The sequence below is a fragment of the Cyprinodon tularosa genome, unplaced genomic scaffold (genome assembly GCF_016077235.1).
Source record: "Cyprinodon tularosa strain WSP-4 unplaced genomic scaffold, ASM1607723v1 ctg73, whole genome shotgun sequence".
Taxonomy (NCBI): Eukaryota; Metazoa; Chordata; class Actinopteri; order Cyprinodontiformes; family Cyprinodontidae; genus Cyprinodon; species Cyprinodon tularosa.
This window is the reverse complement of record NW_024039485.1, coordinates 1,067,563-1,090,945: the sequence shown is the minus strand read 5'-3', so window position 1 is coordinate 1,090,945 and position 23,383 is coordinate 1,067,563. Positions and strand designations below refer to the sequence as shown.

Here is a 23,383-nt window from a genome sequence, read left to right as displayed (position 1 = left end):
AGCTCCACCCCTCTCACAGCATCTGCGCGGCTACCGCATGCGACCAGTAGGGGGGGGGGCGGGATTCAGCGTGTGTGAGCTGTGATTGACACTCCATCAGACGCTCCTCTGGCTGTGATTGGTTGTTTTGACTCGTCCCGAATTATTCTTTCCAGATTGAAATACAGGCAGTAGGCGGGACCAATTGAAGCAGTTTTTTTCACAGGTTACATATCACATGTACTGCTGTCTGGGCATAGGGACAGTTTTAGCCAATATGACAAAAAAGTGATTTTTAAAAACTTACAGACTTCAGCTTTAAACCTACTGTGAACATTATGGGGGAATGTAATAAGGTAAGTGTTTCAGTTTACTTGACTAGACAAGATAAGATATGTATATATATATATATATATATATATATATATATATATATATATATATATATATATATATATATATATATATATATATATATATATATATATATATATATATATATATATATATATATATATACACATAGAAGAAAAAAAGGAGAAAAAAGAAAAAGATGATCCATAGAAGAAAAAAAAACTTTTGAGAGAGTATAAAAGTACTGAGTAGTTATTAATAAAACAAGGCATGTTTAAGCCAAATAAAGGAGGGAAAAAAATTTAAAAAACAGCAGCAAACATAAACAACCAAAAACTTCCAGAGCAGGTAAAAAGCTGTGCAAATTGACAATGACGTATGGAGGCTTCCTGAGCATCTGTACGACACATTTCAAATAAGAATGCATTTTTTTCTATGAGGTAAAGATAATTAAATATCAAAATTTAGCAATATCTTAAAACAAAAAGAACCACAAAGGGATACAGCTCTACAATTAAGAAAGTGCACATATCACTTAATGATTCAGATAGTTAAAGCAGAACAGTCTTTTTTTATATTTCTTTTGTTCCATGCCTCACCTTTCCTCTGTGCACGTAGAATAGAATAGAACGAGAATATTTCCATACCAGAATTTCCTCACTGTTGGACAGCAAAGATTTGTTGTGTTCTATTCTGCTGCAGTGATCATTGGTGGTTGTTCAAGGTGATCTTACACAAAAGCATCACCCAAACGCATAATCATAAAAGGGTTAGTATAATATAGATCAAATCTCCTTTAGTGTGGGTCACTGACCCAAACTGTATCGGCTCTTTCCAGCCTTAATTGTCTGTTCTTCTGGCAGCATAATTTTTGGATTGGTTGGGAATATATTGGCAATAAAGAGACAAAGGGATGTCATAAATGTTGATTAAAGCTCTGGTTAAAAGACAGAGGCAGAAAGGCTCTGAGTTATGGCTGCTCTTCAGACTGCCTTATTGTTTCGGTGACAGAGCTCTTAGTGTGTCTAGTGGAGTGGTCGCAGGCCAGTGGTAAACATTTTTCAATGTGTGAGGAGTCATTAATCCCTGGAGTAGAGGATGGCTTCACTACTACCACTGTCTGTGGCCCAAGAAATCACAGCCAGTTGGCACCAGCAAGTCACCAAGTCTAAAGCGTTGCACTCAGAAGAGGTCTAAATCTCCTCTAATGTGCTGGAGCTGAGGCACACATTTCAGAAATGCCACTGAATGTTTCTAACACGCTGCTTTAGCTGATAGCACATTGATCACACTGATTTTTATATTCAGATTTTGTTTTGTTTTTAATAAAAAAAATATATATTGTTTTCATTTTAAGCAGAAGAAGAAGAGTTTCAGCTTTTTGCTCAAATATTATAACATATTGATTATAGAATGGCCACCTGATATGATCATCTAAGTTCAAATAAATGATAGTAGGTGTTTAATTTTTTTTAGTGCTTATTGCTCACCATATTTTTGCCTAGTAACAACAGAATTGATAGTTAGCTGGATAAAAAGTTGAGCTCTCTGTTTAGGTAGGGTCTGACCATGTTGTTCCCCCCCAAAAAATAATATTTGTGTGTATGTAATTTACAATAAATCATTTTCAACTGCTTATTCTTTTTTTGTTTTGAGCTATGGAAACATAGAGCTAGAAGAAACAGTTTTCATTCACTGTTGATCACTGATTGATGCAGCATGTCATTAAAAGGATGTTAAACTGTAGGAGCCCGAAAGAGGCAATATTTGATCAGATTGAAGTCCATAACTCGTTCAAATATCCCTATACAAGGCATACATTGGAACAGCTAATAAATAGAAAAGATATGGTTAAAAAAATAATTTTAAAACCCATATTTCTGTAAATAATTATTTGCATAAATTGATGATAAGAATACATTTAGGTCATCCCAATAATCAGATATGGCACTTCAGCATCTCATTCATAATACAGACAGGAGAAAAAAAAAGGTATTTAAGACATTCAAGTAGCTTTTAGATAATTAAAGCAAAATATTAATTTGCTGAATAGATTTTAATTCATGCTGAGCAGTATGGGTTCTGATTGAACTTGAGCATCAAACTGAACCCTTCTTCTCAGCCTGGGTCAGCAGAGGTCATCCTGCTGTATCACACCACACCCACTCCACGACCCAGCCGGTGTCCTGTCCACTTACCCCACCCCACGGCCCCCCCAATCCTCCTCGCGCAGGGTCCGCTATGATTTAGAAGTTCAGGAATCCCACGTGACGTCACCCCAGGGGTGACGTTATGCTTCTCTAAATAGATCGCATTGTAATCCTTTCTCAGTCCAACGTGGTTTCTTCTCAGAGGCTGCTTCATTTTCTACACTTGTTTGGTAAGTTGAAAGCGCTGCCACCATGCAGACCCTTGTGCACGAGCCTCTGCAGGTTTGTTGACTTTGTTTAAAGCGATTATTTTTTTATTTTTTGCGAGTTTTTGTCTTTCATGCAACAGCTTGTTTTCTTGTTCACTCCAGCAGTTTAGGTTAAAAAAATGTTTTCTTTTTCTTCCCCGTTTTACAAAGACTTGAACTTAAAGCTGCTACAGTTTTTCGCGAGTTTTGTTCGATTTTAAAGGATTGTCATCTCAAGTCATTATCGTGAGATTTTATTTAGCGTTGTTGAAGTTGGACGCAGAGTCAAGTGCCCGCTGCAGCTCTAGGTCCAAATCTAATAATCTGCAGGATCCAGATCTGAACTTCAACAATCAAAATAAAATAAACAAGAACACAAAAGGTGCTTTCTTTCCAGTTTTCTTTGGGCTGCATGTCTGCATCATTGTCACGCCTGTCCCGTTTGGGGATAAAGCGCAGCCGGGGGAGTGTCCCGCGCGGACCCTGCGGTTCAATCATCGCCTGGAAAACGCTTCAGCTGCTGTCATGCAAGAAAAACACGCTTCGATTCCTACAAAATTTCTTCTTCTTTTTTTTTTTTTTTTTATTCCCCCCCGATATGCAATGTGAGCAACATGACGTCATGCTGCAGGCTCGTCGATATTTGATGTTGAGGGTTACTTTCAGTAAGGTTGTGCTGACGAGGCGCGCTTTGTTGCCATCCGGCTGGAAGGGAAGAAACGCGCTTTAATTATATGATTGCTCCTCGGCCGCTGTCATTATGTTTATGTGACAGCGCTGTCAATAACCACTTTTCTTTCATGTAGACTGTAAAATATGTGAGGAGAGAGGTGAGACAACAGATGACCAGAAATCCTGCATATTACTTTTTTTTTATTATTAGAAGACAAACGCAATAGAAATATGTTATAATAATAATAAGACTTGGGTTTTGTTTCTTTGTGAGGATGAAGTAGAAACTTTAAAAATAGCTGACTCTCAGACAAAATGATTTAATATATTCTACATTTCATTTGAGTTGCAAAAGTCTGTTTAAAAATATTTCTTGATAAGTCAATTTCTGTGCGTAAAAACCTTTTGTTACTGAGGGGAAATAAGCAAAATGTCATCAAATCCACCACCGAATAATAATAATAGTCTGTCAGGTAAAGCATCAGGTATAATGGCTTGATTTGAATAACATTGCTGCAGATTTTCTGCCTAGGCTTGATTGCAGTCTTGAGGCTGATTAGACTGGTGAAATGTGACCCAAACTAAGTTTATTTGTTGATGACTGCTTCCAGTGCTCATGATTCCTGGGGTAATGATAGGGCCAATGTACAAAAAAAAAAGAAAGAAGAAAGAAAGAAGGAGGGGGTCCACAGAAAACAGTTTATGACATTAATTTAATCAAATTCAGTTAGTTTAACAGTTCAACATTTTCTTTATGTTAGCATTGTAGGAACAAAATCAATTGTGCAGATATTGTAAAGTAACTACAGTTTACAAAATCTGCAGATTTTTGAAAGTAACTAAATATGATTGAGTAGTTGCCAAAAAGGTTCCATAATTTTTCAGAGTAAAGTGAAAGCGGAGCTTTTATTCAGAAGTTCTCAGACTGTTTTTTTTTTATTTCTTGCAGTGATTTCAACTTGTTCAGTCAGTTTATGGGGTTCCATTGCCCCGGCGACCTATTTGTCTTGGTCTAAAATTACAATTAAATCAAGTTTGACTTAGAATTAATTTTGCTTTTCAAAACGCTGAAACCATCTAAGGCAGCCATCCACTCTGCCTCAGGTGATCGCTGTAATCCTGCCTTGAACTTGTGCTGTCAAAAGCCAAGGCTGTGACAATGCATAGATTTGAATTGCTCTCCGTGTTCAGGCTTGCTTTAAACCCCTTTGCACCTTAACCCCTCTTTCCTTTACCATACTGTTTGAATTCTAATGCATGGACTACCTGGAGAATTCCTCCCCTGTTCCTCTTGAAACCAAACGCTAGACCCTAATCCTTCAGCTCGCTCACATCAGGGTTCAGTTAATGTTGAAGTGTAACCAAATTTCCTCTGCTAAACTAAAAAAAATCTATATAAAACATAAGCCCAGTGTCGTTTCCAAGGGAAGGGCGTTGAGAAGTGACAATCTAAAGTATAAAAGAAATTGGGGGATTCAGAGAGGCATTTTAGGAATTACAAGCAGAATTTGATCCATCATATGGTTTTAGTTTCCTGTGAAATCTGCTAAAATACTCAAATGAAAAATAAGAAACAGCATCTCTCATATAGTGATCACCATTTTCCTGTGACAATAAAATTATTTAGATTAATTTGTTTATTTGACAGGGACAGTGTACATTAATAAGCATTCCTGCAAAAGCACCAGAATTAGCCAGAAGGCTATTTTTCATCTGTTGTCTCTGGACATATCTTAAAGTTGTCTACCTAAAAAAAACACAACAGTAAGCATATTACAAAAAGAAAAACACAAATATAAAAAGAAATAAAAGCAGCTATAACTCTTCAAAACTGGCTTAAAAATGCAGAATAAATATTCGCTGGTCTACATATTAATGAAATAGAATGAAACATTTAAACTATATATATATATATCTATATATGGCGCCTGAAGACCTGCTGTTATTTATTTCCATGTAGGATCAGTTTCTGATTGGTATGTCAAACTTGTATCGTTATATGTATATAAATAAATATATACACACACATATACACATATATGCAGTGTTACATAATATATACTATATTTTATCTGCAGCCACTGTTAAGCTCTATAAGAGAAAACAAATGGTGATAAAAGTTTGACAAACAACCAAAGGTGAAACATTGGAGTCAAAAAAAGTATCAGAAAATGATTCAACATAGAAATGAAGAACAGCAGGTCTTCAGGCGCAGGTCCAACTGGCTGTCATCCTCTGTTTAGTTGGGATCCAAGGGTTGCTCATGTTTTTTGTGTCAAAGGAGACCAGGTGAGTTTTTAGAGCTCATGTAGGGAGACTGAGTGGACCAGGGGGGAAGCGAGTAAGACCTGACCACTTTGCTCTTTGACAAGAAAGACCCTGTCCAGAGCCTGTTCTGCAGGCTTAGTCATGAAGCACAGCTTGTTAGGCAAACACTGCTTGAATAAACACGATATCAGAGTGTTTTGACGGAGCTTGAGGAAATACTCTGCCCCCATGAAAAAAGAGACCCATGTAAATAGTGTATGAAGGTATTCATGTTTGTAGCTTGAAAGGGCAGCTCTGACTGAATTACAGGTGTGTTGCAGTTCTTGTCAACGAACATGTGGCAGGTTAAAATGAAAGAGAAAAAAGTGATAAATGCGTTTTGTAAGTGAGCCTCACCGCTGCTGAACCATTTCAAGCAAACTAGGCTAAAAAGTTATTTAAAAAGGGCATCTCCTATAAAACTTTAGTTTCCTCTGCCTGAAGTTGAGTTATTTTAAATGTGACATTATAATGAGAAAGACATTTATTGAAATCGTTATGGCCTTCACAGTTGATTTCTTTTTATTTTATTTTATCGATTTATAACAAAGCACTAGTTCCTTGTTGACATAAACATATATTATAAGACACTCTTAACCAAGCAACCAGTAAGAACCAACAGACTCATTCCATACTTAACGTTAGTGATATTTCTAATGATCCTCCGAACCAACAATTCTGTTTGTAACAAAGTACTGATAAAAAGGCTAATGATAGAATGATATTTATTACTGCTTTAACCTCTTGTATTAAACGTTGTATATGCTGCATGTCTGTAACGCTCATCTTTTAAAATACTAAAACTTGATAATATTTAATCTACTGCACTCTTCAAAATGTATAAAGTATTCTTAGTATGATAAACATGCTCTTGAGCTTTTGAAAAAAAAAAAAAAACTTTAGATGTAGTAGATTGTACAAACTCTGATATTAAAGTTGATAAAAGTTGCTTGAATTTGTGTTTGTATTTAAGGTTTAACTATTACTGTAGTTTTTTTTTAGTCCTCCAAAGAAGTAAAATACGGCGCTAGCTTTGCTTAAAAGACCCAGCATTAACAGACGCTGTGTGTTGATTTGTTTTACATACACAACAGCAAAAAATTATCATAGATTGTTTTGATGTTTAGGATAAAACTGTCATTTTTTTTAAGTTTATTAAAAAATTTTATATGGTCGGTATTTCAGTCTTTATGTCAATTTTATTCAGTTTTTGTTTAGATTAGCGGCAAAAAAAAAATCATATCTCCTCCTGTGTTCTATTTTTCTTTTATTTCTCAAAGTTTTATTGACTGGATGCTTTATTTTGCTAAAATTTACAAATTTCATAGATATAATGACCAGGATTTGATGAGAAAAATTATCATTTTCTTTCAGCTTGGTTTCATTTATTTCTCTTTTTTTTCCCTGGAATTTATCACAGGTTCAAGGACTTGTCTTTTCTGGAACATTTTGTTCTGAATTTTCTCCTTTAAATAAGAATGACAGCTCGAAGCCTTTAACATTTGACAAGATTTATCTCATGATCTCATGCGATCATAAAGCACATCATTATTTTCAGTGAAGTTGTTGTTTGTTTTACACCAAATAAACCTCATCCTCAAATTATATTTATCTGCTCTGGCATCACTTCTCTTTTTATTTCTTCCACACAGATTATAAGAGCTACATAAAGTATTTTACACACCTTTCAATAAGTACATGATGAGAAAATCGACACAGAAATAACTGCATTTGTCAAGGAATGTTTCATCACATCATTGCTTTCACAAAATGTACTTATTTGAAGAGACTGAGAAAAAATTAAATAGGATACTGCTAAAATATGATTTAGCTGGGCTAGATTATTTAAGGAAAACATACGGCTGTAATATTAGCGCTTTTTAGATGAACATATCTGTTCCAAATACTTCCCTTATCATTTCCCTACCACTAAGCTTCAGCATGTTGGTCACTTGAATCTTCGCTAGAGACCAGTTAGTCTATTCAACGAACCGTATGTATCATTGACATTCAAATAACAAAACTTAACTTGGGGTCGTTTGCAGCTGATATAGTAGGCACATGATTGAAGTTTTACACATTGTATTGCCTATTTATTTATTTATTTTTAAAATTTCATTAATCTCCATCTTAAGAATATGTCATAAACCATTGTCTTGAAAAGACAGAATTCATTGATTGGAATATTTGTTGTTTCTAAATCCACATTTATTTTCAATGGATTCAAGCTAATTAGCAACACTTTGTTAAAGAATTTGGAAACACTCAGTTCCCCATTTTTTATTTCTTTATACGCCTTTTTTGCAGTTTTATGAGACGCTGGCCAGAGGGATGAACTCAGACCAGGAAAGGCCATTCATGTGCAATGCTCCTGGATGCTCTCAGGTTAGTGCTTATCTTTAAATAGATAGCATATTACAGGGGAAACACACAGGATGTATATCGCACATACCTTCCTTATAATGGTGTGTGAGCGAAAAACATTTAATTAGAACGCAAACAGCCGGGGTGTTATTTTAGTGCTACACCAGTTATCGGACAACAACCTTCCTGTTTGATGCCTCATTTTACTCTTTTTCTCTAAAATATCCAAATTCTTATTTACTTTACTCGTCTTGTCAATTCTCCTTCATAACCTGTGGTCTTTAAATCCATACAGCGTTTTCCCACTGAGGACCATCTGATGATTCATCGTCACAAACACGAGATGACCCTTAAGTTCCCCTCCATAAAGAACGACAGCATGTTATCAGGTGAGTTACGCCTGCATCAATACAGACTGATTTGCTGCCATAGCCCAGCAGGTTTCTGATCCAGAGGTGTGCCAAAATGACTCAACCACAGACATACTCGTCTGTCATCAAAAACTTTTATAGCTGTTTGCAGTAATGTTTGCAGTAATGTAAATCATACGGTATGTTAGCCTCCGGCTCAGGTCATTCCTGTTCATGCTATTTGAGCACACCACAGCACGAAATAGAGATGTTGATATCTGAGTGGTGACTATACGGTGCCTTTTTTCCCTACTTGTGCTTCAAGTAAGTTTACATCTTTTCATTTTTTTATATGAGTTTCATTTGATGTGCCATAGATCCCTCCTCCTAGAAGCATCCTGCCTTATCAGCTATTGTCTGTCTAAGTCAGATTCTATCCCTTCTATTATTTACACTGCTTGGACCACAGGATCAGATTTTCTAGGCCGGGTGTCTCATAGCCCGCCTGTCTGAGTTACAACTTCTCTGAATTACATGTTGAACTCAGTTGAAAATGGTCAGCAGTTTACGCTAGAGCTTATCTCATGCGGTAAAGTTTCAAAACAGTCTCACACGGTAAAGTGTGATAAAGTAATAATTTTTTAGCGGTTTTAACTAACGTATTGTGTACAGACAAATATGCTTTCCCCTTTTTCAGTCAGAGCTTGAAATAAAAGCTCACTAAAAGAAGCGCACTGGAAGGTACTAGTCTGCCTGAAACTGTATTTTGGGTGCATCGGTCATGTTGAAAGTTTGTGTCAATCCTCAGTCTAGCCAGAACGGGTAAACAGACCATGAAGCATGCTTTTAGCCTTTGAAACATCCTTCATCCTAAAATCACCTCCAACTGGTTGAAACCTGATATGCAGGCACCCCCCCTCTTCCAACGTCAAGCTGAACACTGCAGCTTGGCCCTGAGACCCCCCTCTCAACACGAGGAATCTGTTCTTTGTCGGTGAAAATGGCGCTGTCAAGGGAGCATCTCCCTCTCATAACTAAAAGCACTAATGCCTTTTTTAAGAAGTATATGACTGACTGTAGCTTAGAGTGACTTTAACCCATACAAGCTTTAGTCACTCTGTCTTTTATATGTCATCCCCCTTTACTTAGATCCCCCAAATAACATAAATGGCAAAAAAAAAATTGTTCCTAAGTCCCCTGATTAGTAAATATGATCTACCTTATCTGTTCTCCAGAAATCTAGCTTTATGGTTAAATTGTTGTTGCTGATTCAGTTTGATCAGTCAATAAAAGAAAAACAACAATTAATGAAAGGTAACCCAGCAAAAATGTGGAGGATGGTGCTGCTTTGTGGCCTTGAGGAGAAACACACGTCCCCACACTGAAGCACTGCAGTGGAAGCATCATGCTGCGGTGATGCTTCTCTTCAGCAGCGACAGAGGAGATGGTTATGGTTAACACGATGGTTTGAGTTTAACGCAGCACGGTTGTGGAAGGAAACCTTTTAGACGATGCAAAAGACATGAAATTGAAACCGAATTCCATCTTGAAACTTGACTAAAACTCTAAACTTTCAGTCAGAGCTCTGACGGTTCAGAACAAATCATTTTTTGGAATGACCTAAACCCATTTGGGAAATTTAAAGATTAATCACAGATGCTCTTTATTTAATCAAAATGAGTGTGACCTTTTTTTGTTTTAAAAAAACTAGACAAATATTTGATTATCTGACTCTGCAAAGCTACCACCCTCCTTATTTTAGAAAAATATGTTTCTATAATACACATTTACACAATCATTTCCAGAATTATTTGTAAAAAATAAAATAAAATAAAAATAAAAGCATTGAGTAGCATGTATGCACTAGTTTTGTTGTTTAATTACATATCTTTCACTCTGTCTAATGTGGAAAACTGATGGGGGGTGAGTATATTCTGGTACTCCTGGATGGGATTACTCTAAATTTGCATTAAAAGCAAAAATCTGAATTATTTAGATGAACATTTATAAAGGTGTCTGATTTCATTTACTGCAAAAAAAGGTTTTTATTTTCCTAAGGGGTTTTAGCATAAAACTTGATTTTATTTTCTTGCTAATATCGCTGCGAAAAAAAACAGACAACATGTAAGTATTTAGGCCTTTGCTAATAACAGGTATTTGCTCGTATGGTTTTACTAAATAAATACTTTAAACTGTTTTAGTTAGCTGCATAATAAAACTTGACCCAGTATTCTTTGATTTCCAGACCAGACGCCCACGCCGACCCGATTCTTGAAGAACTGTGAAGAGGTTGGGTTGTTCAGTGACCTGGACTGCTCCATCGAGCAGGACTTTTGCAAAGCGCAAGAAGAAGAGGACAGTAAGCAGGTACTAAAAAATAGAGAAGAAAGCCTCAGACTAAAATAAAAAACAAACAAGAAAAACCCAAAGCCACAACCCTCCACAGGTGTTGGTTTGCAAACCGCTATCTGGAGCAATCATCAGTCACAAATAGATGCCTACACACTCTGAGCCGATAAAGCATCTGAGATAGATTAAAAAACACCCGAAACCTAACTTAATTTCACAGCTTCCTTTTAAGAAGCTGATGACCACAAATGGTTGTTCTCTATTTTATTGTGTCCTCTATTCTCACCTTTTTGTATAAGGTAAGCACCTAATGCCAATTGTGACAGACTGGGTCTAGCAGATAAAGATTTGTTTCCCACCACAGATGAAAAGAGCTGAAATCGGGTTCTTCACCTGCAACTCAGTGGAGGGAGTCATATTTCTTCCAAGAAATCAAGTCAGACCACTGACATCTTGGAAGTAACAGCAAAACCAGACAAGCTGGCCTGAAAGTCTTGCATTAAAGCAGTGGTCCAAAATGTTATATTCATCAAAGGACATCATCATTTATGCCATATAGATCTGCCCTATGGCACCTTCACCTAGGACACGGATACTAGTCATATCAGCAAAAGACAGACTGCTTATTTAACGTCTGGGAACATGTGCAGAGCATGCTGTAGCTAAGCTGTTTTCCTGGGGGTTTGGCTGAGGAGCCTGTCTGTGCTCAGGTCAGCCATGTCTAGTCTGCCCAGCCTGTGTGGCTTATGACGGGAGGCTCTGCTAAGTCAGCAGGAGGCGAGTCAGAGCAGGACGGTGTAGGAGTGTTAGGCACACAATAGGCAGAGATAAGAGGCAAAAGCATTGAAACTCCTGAAAAGCCGAAAAAGATAAACAGTCATAGATTTATACGCCATGCAAAGGTGAATTTTAATTAAGAAAATTATTGTATTGGGTTTCTTTTTTGTAAATTCACTCCTTTTGTACTGTTTTAATTGAAGGTTAACTTTTTGGTCTAATATCTCGTAGTTTTTAGGTTGTGGATTAAGTTAACCAGAATTTTCAAACATAATCTTGGATATTTAACCATTTTTCTTTTCTTCTTCTTGGGCTGTTATGGAAGCATTACAATTATGATTACTTTCATCAATTTTAAAAACCAGAGTTGTGTCAGCTGTTTGTGGATTTTCTTTGATCAAACACTATGAATGCTATATGTACAGTATGTAAATGTATAAATTCATCATATTGATATTTAGTTAGCAAGTTACAGCAAGTCCATAAGCAAGTTGTAGGAAAGCCGCTTAGTTTTTATAGCCATCAATGAGCTTTTGACAAAACTCTGTCTGAACAGCAGACCACTCATCAGAGATGGCTCTGTTCATCTAACTTGTTTTGTTCTTGGCACCGATAAAGCATGGTCTATGCATGTTTTTATTCAGGTTGAGTTAAGGACCAGTTTAAAGGTTTGTAAGCCTGCTTTATGATTCCAAACCAGTTTGGATGTGAGTTGGAAATCCTTGCCCTGTTGGGACTGTCGGTTTGAGGTGAGGTTGAAGAATTTGCAGTTATTCCTCCTTCCTCTTTACTTTATCCATTTTGTTAAATTCTCTAAGTACTGATGAGGAAACAGCTTGATGCTGCCACCATCGTGCTTAGTTATGAGTCCAGTGTTCTTAGGTCTAAGAGCTTTATTTTGACTTCTCCAAAGATTGTTTTTGAATTCTAGTATAGTCTAAGGTGGTACGAGTGGTGTTGCACAATCGTCCAGTTCTTTTTTCGTTTTGAAACTTTGTGTTTCTGTGGTTACCCTTAAACATACTCATCATTATGAGGAGTGATCTGTGAATCTTGGACACGATCTGGTGATGCATTAGGGTAATGATTAAAAAGACACATCAAAACAGATTTTGTGATGATAAAGCAGCTTCTGAAAAGACTCTGACCTCAGACATTTTGAAAATGGAAAGTGTCCTGCAAGGAAACAAATAATTAACCTGACCTAAACCATTTAGACTTAGACTTAGTCTCAGCTTTTTTTATTCATTGGGATTACTCCTTCAGGCAAATTCTGGTTCCAGTAGCTTATATAGAGTACAAAGGACAGAGTTAAGACAATATAAAAAGAGTGTATATAGTATAAAAAAAGCATGAAAAAGTGTAATTTCCTGAAATATGTTTGCTTTAGATATAAAAAATATCTCCACAGTAGAGAGCTACAGTAAGGGAAGACTACACAGTAGTTGACTTGGATTATTGCACTTGTACTGCAGAGATGTACTGCCCTTGTAAATAAGTAAAGAATTACACAGGCTACAGTCTATTTATGCCAACCGAATAAAGTGAAATATCCAAGAATGATTCCAGAACCTTGATGAGTGGCTAAAAAAAAATCTGTTTTTTCTGCAAATTATTAAAATCATAAAACCAATTACTTGTAGGCATGAAGATGATTGAGCCTAAATCTTTATTTTGCATCTGTACCGATTTTTTTAAAAGTTTAATACTGCTCCAAATAAAAGAAACTCTACAAATTTTGAAAGCCCAAAGTTAAATCGATTTTCATGCCAACAATGCACATTTTTGACGCTCTATAAACCACATGAGAAACAAATTTAAGAACATCACAGGAGGAGTAATATGTTGATAGCATAGATCTGTTTTGCAATCCCTCTTGTTATACATGACTGATCCATGAGAGAGTTTTCAGGGAACCTGGTCTTCATTAGACTGTCAGTGTGTCCCAAATGGAACGTGGAGAAGCTTGTAGAGGATAGTTTACATAATTCCTCATTACAGCTTCAAGATGGGTGTATGGGGAGGGAAGGCTAAATGGTTCCAAACCACCACACTTGTGCTTCAGATTCATTCTTCACTTGTGTTTTTTTTTTGTTTCACTTCATCTTTGTAGAACATCTCTCTGCATGGCCAAGCAGGTCAAGGTCAGCACCAGCAATCCCACGCACGGATGACCAACCATGATACCAGCATAGTGATCCAGCAGGCCCTTCCCTCTCCTCAGTCCAGTTCCGTCATCACTCAGGCACCCTCCACCAATAGACAGATAGGGTGAGTAAGACACAAAACCCCTATACAATCAGCATTACTGGCAACAAATACACAAACTCTACATCTTTCTGTATTTATTAGAATCACGTTTTGGTATAGAAAATTATCGTGGAAGTGGCGCATTGTATTTCTCACCTCTGAGTGTGGCCCTGTTACAGTGACAGCTTCAGGCTGAGCCTGGTCCTTTGTGCCTGTGCCAGCTGTCATTCCTCTGTCTTCTCTGAGGTAATGTCAGAGTTTAGTTACATTTCAAGTGCTGTATGTGGGGCCAGAAATTCATGTTTTGCTGTTCATTCAGTATTGGCCCAGAGCAGCGCATGCCAGCGTTCTCAGAGGACTAGATGAGGATTTATTGTTCAAGCGTCAGCTCTGTGTTGCTTTACAAAAGTGTAGCTTTTCATGTTTTGAGAAACTGATTTTGAGAATCTGAGCCTCCTAGAGTTCTTCTCTGGTACAGAGGCAGATTTGAGATGTTTTTAAAGCAAACCATTATTAATTCAGTTTAATCTAGAGAGTTCAATCCAATTTTTAATGGTAATTTTGATCTTGTTTGCAATGTTTTCCTAACTCATTTTAACCATGATTTAAAAAAAAAACATACCCCTTACACTTTAATGAAATCTTATTCTAGCAAGAAAAATAACTTATAAGACCTTTGTTTTTTAGGTTTTTACGGTGCTAGTGGCTCGTTTTTTTATACATTGGGCTGATAGGAAAGGGAGTATGAGAGAGAGGGAGAGACATGCAGTAAAAGACCACAGGCCAGATTTGAACCTGGGTCAGCCACGTTGTGGACTAAGGCCTCTGTACATGGGACATGTACGCCAACCAATACTCCACTGAAGCACACCCTAATTTGTTTTTTGAAAAATAGTTTGAACGTCAGAAAAGTGTTGAATACATTGTATTAAGCCCATTTGAGTCAGTTCCTTGTTGAACCAAAGATTGCTAGAAGTTCAGCTGATTTTATGAGCAACTAGAAACTAGTATGTCTCTGTATTCCTCTAAAGAAAGTGGCTTAAGCCTAGGTTGGATGTACAGTGTCTTTATGAGGTAAAGTTTTTTGAGCCAGATTCTTAGTCTGGACTATGTGATTCTAATATATGAATAGCCGATGAATATGCTTCATACAGATTTCGATTCAGGGCTGCCCTTTATTTGGCCGCACCCGTCTAACCACCAGCCATGCCCATCTGAACCGTTGATCTTTGCACTTCCTTCAGAGCTACCATGTGTCTCTTTGCTGCTTATCCATTAAAGCTCTCCTTGTCCAGCCTCTGAGCTGGATTTTAAATGTTGGCACAAATATTACTTTGTTAAATTCTCAAAGTACTACTAGGGTTTTACCAGCTAATCCTAGTTGAAACTTTGTATTTTTGCCCTTGGAAAACCATCAGCTGTCCTAATGCTGTCCTGCTGCCTTCGCTCCAGCCACCTTCACACTTGTGCCAGAGCTTTGTCATTGTAACCCAGTCCTGTGGCTACCTAGTTAAACATTGAGATGACTCAGTGCTAAGCCGGCCTTGTGTTCAAGTTGTCTTGTGTAGATTTACAGCTCGAGGAGCTGCTGAATATTGCATGGGAGGCCCATCTCTAAGCCTGACTGACACCTTGTCAGGCTCTTTGTTGAGCACAGGGTTGGAATTTCATCCCAACGGAGGAGCAGCAAATCACTGCCGGTAACAGAGGCTGTGTCAGGCTGTGCTTCACCTGAGTTCACCTGTCAGTGTGAACTCCCTACCTCTCTGATGCAGCATGCAGTTATGCAGCATAGCACCTTGAAGGATTTGGTGAGAATTTTTCAATTGTTTGTTTATATATTCATTATTGTTGTAGAAGCAAGAGTGTCGTAAAAAAACAAACAAGCACGTTTTAATTGTGAAAACCCTGCAGTTCATCCAGGTTCTGAACTTTTGGAAGTGCTGCTTGTTTACAGCGGCTAATGAATCCTGACACATGAATGCGAAGAGTAGATTCACGCAGGAGAAAACCGAGCTGGAAATTTTTACAACAGCAGGATGTAAATCAGTGCTTCCACAGGAAGACATTAGGACTAACCAGAGTCTTTGTGCACAGGATCTCTTTACAAGGACATCCAGCAACTACTTTACAAGCAAGTTTGTCCTGAAATAGTTATAGCAGTGACTCCCTGTGATGAGTTTAAACTGCTGCGTTGTCCAGTTGTAACAGAATACTTTTTCTTTTACCCAAGTTTTTCATTTGCCGTCTCGTTTGCGAAGGTAAGCCTTCTGTGTAGCACACGTTTCTTTCCCTGTTAACCTAAGTATCCTATTACCCTAGTAATATTTCAGCAATACAGAGGCGTATCAATCAATTGAAGGAAGTATGCTTTATATATGTCACTAAATGAGACTAATTATATTATTTCAATCTTACTTCCCCCAGCTTTCTTGGTTTGTTGCTCCATACCGCCGAACACACAAAACGAGCAGCCAATGAATTAGGATAACAAGTCATTTTCATTGCTCCACAATGTTTACTAAAGAGCTTTGAGGCTTGGAATCAATTAGGATTGGTTTTCCTCAAGTCCATTTACTCCAGGACCGAGTCGAGCCTGCAGCTGTGAAACCTGAGGAACGCTCTCTTTGTCTTTTTCTCTCCTTTCTCCCACTCCTGGTCCTCAAACGGGGTCTTTGGGGAACTGCTTTGACACAAAACAGTGTTAGAACCAGGAATAAGAAACAGCCAACAGATCCTAATGTCACAGCTCGTGTCCTATCACTGCATAGGTTCTGGATGCCCTTGGCTTTTCTTAATCATATTCAGCTGTTGCTGAGTAACGTCACCGTTAAGTAGGTTGGAAGTTACTGGACAATACTTTGACACACAGAGTTTGGAAACCTCAACCTTTTGACTTATGAGAGGTGGAGATCTGAGTGGAGATGGGTGTGGGCACAAACTATTAAATGTGACATCCTTCTTATTTTGGCTCAGCAGAGTAATTTAGGCCAGTTGTTTCCATTACTCAATACAGTCAGGCTGAAAGCAGCCACTTTGATTAAATGATTACACTACACACGTGGGAAAATATTTATGAAGAATTTATCAAAATGCAACATTTAATTACATGTTTAGATGTTTCCTGTTGTTTAGGACGTGTGGCTTGTTTTGGTGAATGTTAAAATGGATTGAAATTATGTAGACAGCACTTTGGAGCACGACGCATCAGATTATTATTGTTATTAACACCAGAAATCTAAAAAGTAAGTCGTGTGTATGTGTTAGTCTTTCTCTATACTTGAATTGATCAATACAGCAGTAGACTTGACTCGGCCTTAAAGGTATGGTTAGAGAACATTATTGATCAAACAGCCTTATTAGACCAAGAAAAAAGCAGACGGGTCAAGGGTTGACATCAGTTAAAAGATGCAAAGGACTGAGCAAATGTCGCCTCCTTGTAGGACAAGACACCTTATCATGCAACCAGAGTTTCAATATACTTTCTAAAAATATTTACTCTGAAAAAAATTAGCAGTATTGTAAAGATTGGGCAAAAATTTCAGAGTCCTTGTGTACAAAGCTGGTGGAGACGTATTCCATAAGACATGCAACTGTGAGGAGGTGAATTAAAAACTATGCCTTGCTTTTCAGGTTTTCTCTCACATTATTATCCACTATTTTGTGTCTCATAGAATTCAGAAAAAAACATTTGGTTGATTTGTGTGAAAATACGTAAAGCTTAACGGCTATGAACGCATTTGCAAGGTACCGTTGATTAGAAGGGGCTAAACACAATATGTCGGGGGATTCATCAGTGTGTGTGTTGGGGAGGGGGTATGTGTAAATACAACATCTGCAATCTTTAAACCACTTAATGCTTATGTCAGACAGTTATGGTTTGTGACCATCTAACCAGCAAAGATTTTTTTAGGGTTTTGGACTTCTATTTTAGTATCGGACTTTCAGAAATTTGCAAAATAAACAAGAAAAATCAAAACATTTTAAACATGCAACTTATGATGCTCATGGTTTTCCTCGTTTCTGCAGATGACCTTTGAGCATTCTGTTAGATGTTGCATTTATGCCTTAGCTTGCATTGTTAGCGATGTTCCACCCTGGGTGCACTGCATGCACCATGCTGAGTTTTGTAGGAAGTCAGATTGTGGTTTTGGTTCCCATGCTGCTTTAAATGCACACCATTTTTCACACCTTAGTCGCCCAGCTACTTGTGGTCCTTGTTTTTGCCTTTAAGGGAAGTATCGCAAATACATGTTGCTCTTCATGCGAAGCCTTGGGTGATAAATAGGTTTTCTGTAAGCCTCTTGTATCTTTGCAAAGAGATTTGGTGGTTATGTCGACCATTATTTAGGACCATGGTTTGCTGTCGGTTAGTGACGTCTGTCAGATGTGTGATTTGTACAAAGAAAAAAAAGAAAAATGGTTGGGAAAGCTTTTTTATTATTTTTCAAAAAGATGCTTGTGATCTTTCTATGGTTATTACAAGGTAAGACTCTTTCAGGAACTGAAACTTTTATTGATTTTTTATCCAAAATGTTTTTCATAAAACTTTGCATTAGAGCATTTGTCCATTTTTTATACCTTTTTATTAATAAAACATCTATGCATATGCAATCGGAGATTAAAGTTCACTTTTGGAACCTTGCAAATTCTTTTGTTTTTGCTTTGTTTACTCTAAAACGATTGTGACTAAGAAGGAAACCTTGAATTAACCCTTACGCTCTGATTTGTCTTTCCATGCTAACACGTGGACTCCCTTTTTAAATTAACCGTAATGTGTAGTGATAGGCAGTAGTAGATAGACGGATGTACATAAGGTAATAAATTCAGAAAATTAAAAGACAGAGAGAAAGCAGGATGTACATCTGACCTGAATTAAGATGAGCTCATTGTGTACTGCAGCGGGTTTAATAGTGCGTTTGTAGAGGAACGCCCAGACTCTATTCCCCTCTCATTCCAGCAGGCCTGTGTCATCTCTGCCCCAGGGCCACCACACATGCAGGCTCCTGCAAACCCAACTCACACAGAGATGTGCCTCGCTTCTCTGAGGGAGCGCAGGATGGGGAAGTGTGGAAAACGCTGGATGGAGGTGGACAGGAAGGAGGAAAACTGGGATCAGAGGTGGACGGAGAAGAGGAAAGAGGGGTATTAGGAGGTAGACTGGGGAGGGGAAGCGAAGGATCAGGTGGGTGGATTAAACTCAGAGAAGAAGAGGGGCATTTATATACCAGAACTGTCACTTGTTGAGGGTGGAGGAAAGGACAGAACACAGGTCTGTACAAGGAAAGGAAAAGATACATCATGTCTGTATGAGAGAGCGGATAAAATAGTATTCGAAGAATTAAGGAGTGGAAACAAATGTTTATGTCCAACGGCGGACATAAAGAGCAACAAGAGAGGACACAAATCAGAGTGAAAGGGAAAAGAAACTGAGAGAGGGATCAACATGCAAATTTTTAATCAGATTAATTTGCATGTTTGTGTTTGATGGAAAACAGCAGCAATCAAATGTGACAAAGTGAAAAGAGTTTGTTTGCCAGCTGTTGGAGAACCAGCAGTGACAGATCCCAAGTGAACAGGTTCACAGCTGACTTACACTGGTTAGTTTCTGTGGTTCAGTGCTGCACAGATGGCAAATAATTCAGAAACTTTGAGCATTGTGTTACAACAGCACAATACAACCCGTGTTATCTGGACTTTTTTTCATAGGCTAACTAGCAGATTATTGTAAAATGTTTTTTTAATAATCTGAAAAGTGTGGCATGTATTTGAAACTGTCTGGATTTGCATGGTAATGTTTTAGCCAGTACTATGAAAAACCACATGTTGCTTTGAGCTCTTTGACCAGCTTTCGAGTCTTCGATGAGGTATGCATCCCTGCTGCATGATGCAACTTCTTTGAATTGTATCTGTAAAAGCAATAGCTTAAAGGGGTCTTAATGCAAACGCACATCTCCCCTTTTTCAGAATTTTATTCGTAAAAGGTGTTTGAAGCTATTACTTTCCTTCCTTTCCAGATGCACTACTTTGTGCTGGTATAATAAGAACAATTCCAAATAAAATCTAGTTAAATGAAAAAAGACATGGGAATACTTTTGCAAAGCGTCATATATTAAAGCTAATTGGTTAAAAATGTTATTGACAGCCGTTCATCAACTGTACTGGCAAGGGTTGACTTAGCTTGTGTCCCCCCTAATGTGAGGACTCCCCGTCCAAGATGCTTCCCAAAGAAGCTCCCTGGCTGCATCCATCTCATCTCAAGCCCACTAATAAAAGTCCGCCTGTGTTGTAACCCATTACAGCTGATTTATTTGATCAGATTCGTATTATTTCCTCAGTCCAAACCCCATGGCACTCTCCTCCCACCAGTGATTAAAGGCAGTAAATCAGGGGCAGGTCCTGCGCAGTGTTTACTCTGAGAGCCAGGCAGCTGCAAGCTGTTTGAGGCCCTTGTTTCTTTCTCTGTTTATCGCTGTTCCCATGGCAACTGCACCACCATCTCCCAAATGTCTGGAACTTGGCCCTAGGCTGTTTTGGTTACGTTCAAAACTTTTTAGCTGCTGCGTCTATCCTGAGCTCGCAGTGACTTCACCCAGTGAGGAGCCAGTGCAGCAATGCTGGATGGGTCCAGGAGAAAAAGAGAGGGAAAGTGAGGAGCAGAGGAGAGAAGAGGAGAGGAGGGAGGGACAAAATCAAGGGGTATGGAGGCACTGGGTGGGGGGAGGGAGAAAAGCCAAGAGCATTACATCATTGCTGGAGTGAAGTCAAAAAGGGAAGGACGTGAGTCAGTGGACTGAGTGAACCTCTCTCCGTCTCTCTGTCGCTTTGGATGATGGCCAGGCCGCTTGTGTTTTAAGTCCCCACACTTGAGTTGGAGTTGGGGGACTGAGATGGTATAACATGCATGTGTGCACACTGCAGGTCTGATTGGAGCAGAGAGACTTGAGTTCAAGTATGAGCACCCTGAGGGGGCCCCAAAAAAGAGTTATACTGGATTAACAAAGCCAAAAAAATCTCAACTTGTAAAAGAAATACCAGGAAAGTGACAGTCACAGGAGAGAGCAAAGCAAAACAAGCAACAACAAAAAAGGGGTTCAGGCAGGAAAGAAGATCCAGCAATGATGTCATGGCGGAGTGAAGGTGGGCGGCGTTGGTGGTGGTTCTTGCACGGGGATTGAGAATGAGAGCGAGGCACTCAGTAATGTGAGAGTGCTGGGTCAGGGCTGTGGAGTGTCTACCTGCTCCCCCCAGGGCCCTACACAGGCTATTATCAATCTGGCAGAGGCTGTTATTATTCACTCATATACATACGCACATGTTCCCACAGCCCAAAGAATGGCACAACTACAACTAAGATGTATCTTTCAAAATAGCATGCTATTATTGCCATTTTACCAACTCCAGAAGATTACCTTTGTTTATAAAGTTTTTAGGGGGATTAAAAGAACCAGAACTGACAAACTGTAAGAAACAGAATGGCTCTTGGTATATTTCAGCTCATTAGAAACTATTTGTATGATCAGATTATAAGATAAATGCTCTAAATTGTACTTAAAAAAAAGCTGGATGTTTTTTTTGTCTGAGACATCTTAGCATGTTAAAGCAGCGGAGAGTAACTCAACGAAAGATGCACAGTCAGATGCTGATGTTGTTTTTCCATCAGACTTGGTGAACTTTTTTTTATCTGTGCAGTGGTGAAAAACACAAACTTTATGTTAGCTACAGAGAGGTGCAGAAGGAAAACCTTTAAATGGCTCTAAGGACAACTTTTCCTGCCTCTGGTTTGCCAGATATCTCTAGCTCGGTCACATTACACCGACCTTCGACTGTAATTTTCAATCCTCAGATTTATTTAGGCCTGGGCTTTGACAGGGCCAACCTAACGCATGCATATGCTTTGGTTTACTCCATTAAAGGATATTTCTATAATATTGATTTTTTAGCTCTATGTTTGTGGCAGATGTCTTGCAGAACAGGCCAATGGTTCCAGTGAGATTTTGTTTCTCACCCTGTTTTTAACTCCTCTCTTTCTTTTGACCACTGTCCCTGTCTTATCTAAATATTAGCATTCCTGCAGCATAATGCTGCCTCCGCCGAGCTGTAATTGGGGTATATTATGTATTCAGGCTGATGAGTGATGTTAGATTAGTGTCTTGAATTGAAGCTACAAAGTATAGTGCTGTTGTCATTAGATCAGTGTGCCTTTTTCCATGTTTTGTTCTGTTTTCTTTTCTTTTAATGATGGATTTCTGTTTTTCTGATTAATGCTCTCCCATCCTAGTTTTTAGCTAAGTTGGAAGTTGTTTTGGTAATTCTTACATTTTTTGAGTTTGCAGTTAACTTTGGGGGATAAATTTTACTTAAGGACATCCAAGGAAAGAGAGCCAGAAACAAGTCTTGCCACATTTTTCAGTTGTAATAATTTTTTCGTTTTTAATTCACTTTTCAAGTTGTATAAGTAGAACTTATAATTTAACTAATTATAATTTGACAAATAAGAAGGACAATAAAACTAAAGGGAAAGGGAAAATAAATATTTATAGTTTGACACCTTACAAAACTGCAAAATAAAAATCTTTACTTCTTGTGGATTTAGTGAATTATTCAGTCATAAAATCCAAATTGCTCTGTGTTTTGGAACAAATTCGCACTCAGAGCTCTTAGTTTAGGTGTGCAGAGCATTAAGAAAAATCATTAGGCTTATTTTTTATTAACACACAAGCTACATTTTTTCTTTTGCAACCCTGTTGCTACTTTGTTCTCCTGGACATTTGCAAAGTGTTAGTGGTGATGGAAATAATGTAGATGTAAATGTGAATGCTGCTCGTTGTACTTTCATGTGACTTTTCCCATGTGGAAATGGTTGGATTTGCAGCATTGCTCAGGTGTCATAAGTGCTGTTAAATGGGTGTGATTGTGATAAATTGGGATGTTAGACAGGAGTGACGTGCAGTCAGAAGGTAATAGTCCTGTGTGTGAACGTGTGTGTGTGTAGCAATCTAAAATGTCTAAGCATAAATGCTCATGTTTTAGGTCTGGAAAAATACAGGTATTTATTCAGGTGGGGGACTGTTGGCTCAGTTGCACCCTTCTTTTTTGCCATCAAGCCTTCACTGCTCAATATTACGGTAAATTAGAATGTGATGCTGGCGACTGATTTCATGAATTCATTTCAGATGCTTCACCTAAATGCTTCTTTCCTGTTCTAGTTTTATTGGAATCTCACAAACCCCAAACTCCGTTGAGCAGCTACACTCATCCTGGTGTTACTGATAACTGGAAAATTTTTGATTTCACTACTGTGGGTTATTTAAAAAAAATCATGTAGAGAGGGCCATTTTTAGGCTGAATTTAATTTTACGCATCCATGCATCAGTCAGCCAGAAACTGATCTTCTGAAAAGTGGGGATTTAGTGGCAGTTGTATAAATGATTTGACGTTTTGCAGATGTAGGTACTGTGGTTTAGCCATGCAACTTACACATGATTCCTGTCATTAGCTGAAGCTCAGTGCAGGCCTCTCTGCATATTATTTATGGATATGGCCTCCAGTATGCATTGGCCAGTATTTCTAAACTCTTTTT

At 38.1% G+C, this 23,383-nt stretch overlaps 1 protein-coding gene across 2 annotated transcripts in view; it reads left to right on the top strand.

Moving 5' to 3' along the window:
* Nucleotides 1-2,624: 2,624 nt before the first annotated feature.
* creb5b (cAMP responsive element binding protein 5b) overlaps nucleotides 2,625-23,383 on the top strand; it is a 49,750-nt gene continuing 28,991 nt past the window's right edge. The window contains exons 1-5 of one of the 2 annotated variants that reach the window (XM_038269522.1): nucleotides 2,625-2,713; nucleotides 8,018-8,095; nucleotides 8,370-8,463; nucleotides 10,670-10,791; nucleotides 13,664-13,821. In XM_038269522.1, coding sequence (XP_038125450.1) covers nucleotides 8,042-8,095; nucleotides 8,370-8,463; nucleotides 10,670-10,791; nucleotides 13,664-13,821 — 428 coding nt within the window. In that variant the 5' untranslated portion in view covers nucleotides 2,625-2,713; nucleotides 8,018-8,041. Of the gene's footprint in view, nucleotides 2,766-8,017; nucleotides 8,096-8,369; nucleotides 8,464-10,669; nucleotides 10,792-13,663; nucleotides 13,822-23,383 lie in introns of both variants that reach the window. The other variant, XM_038269521.1, reaches the window with a different exon arrangement.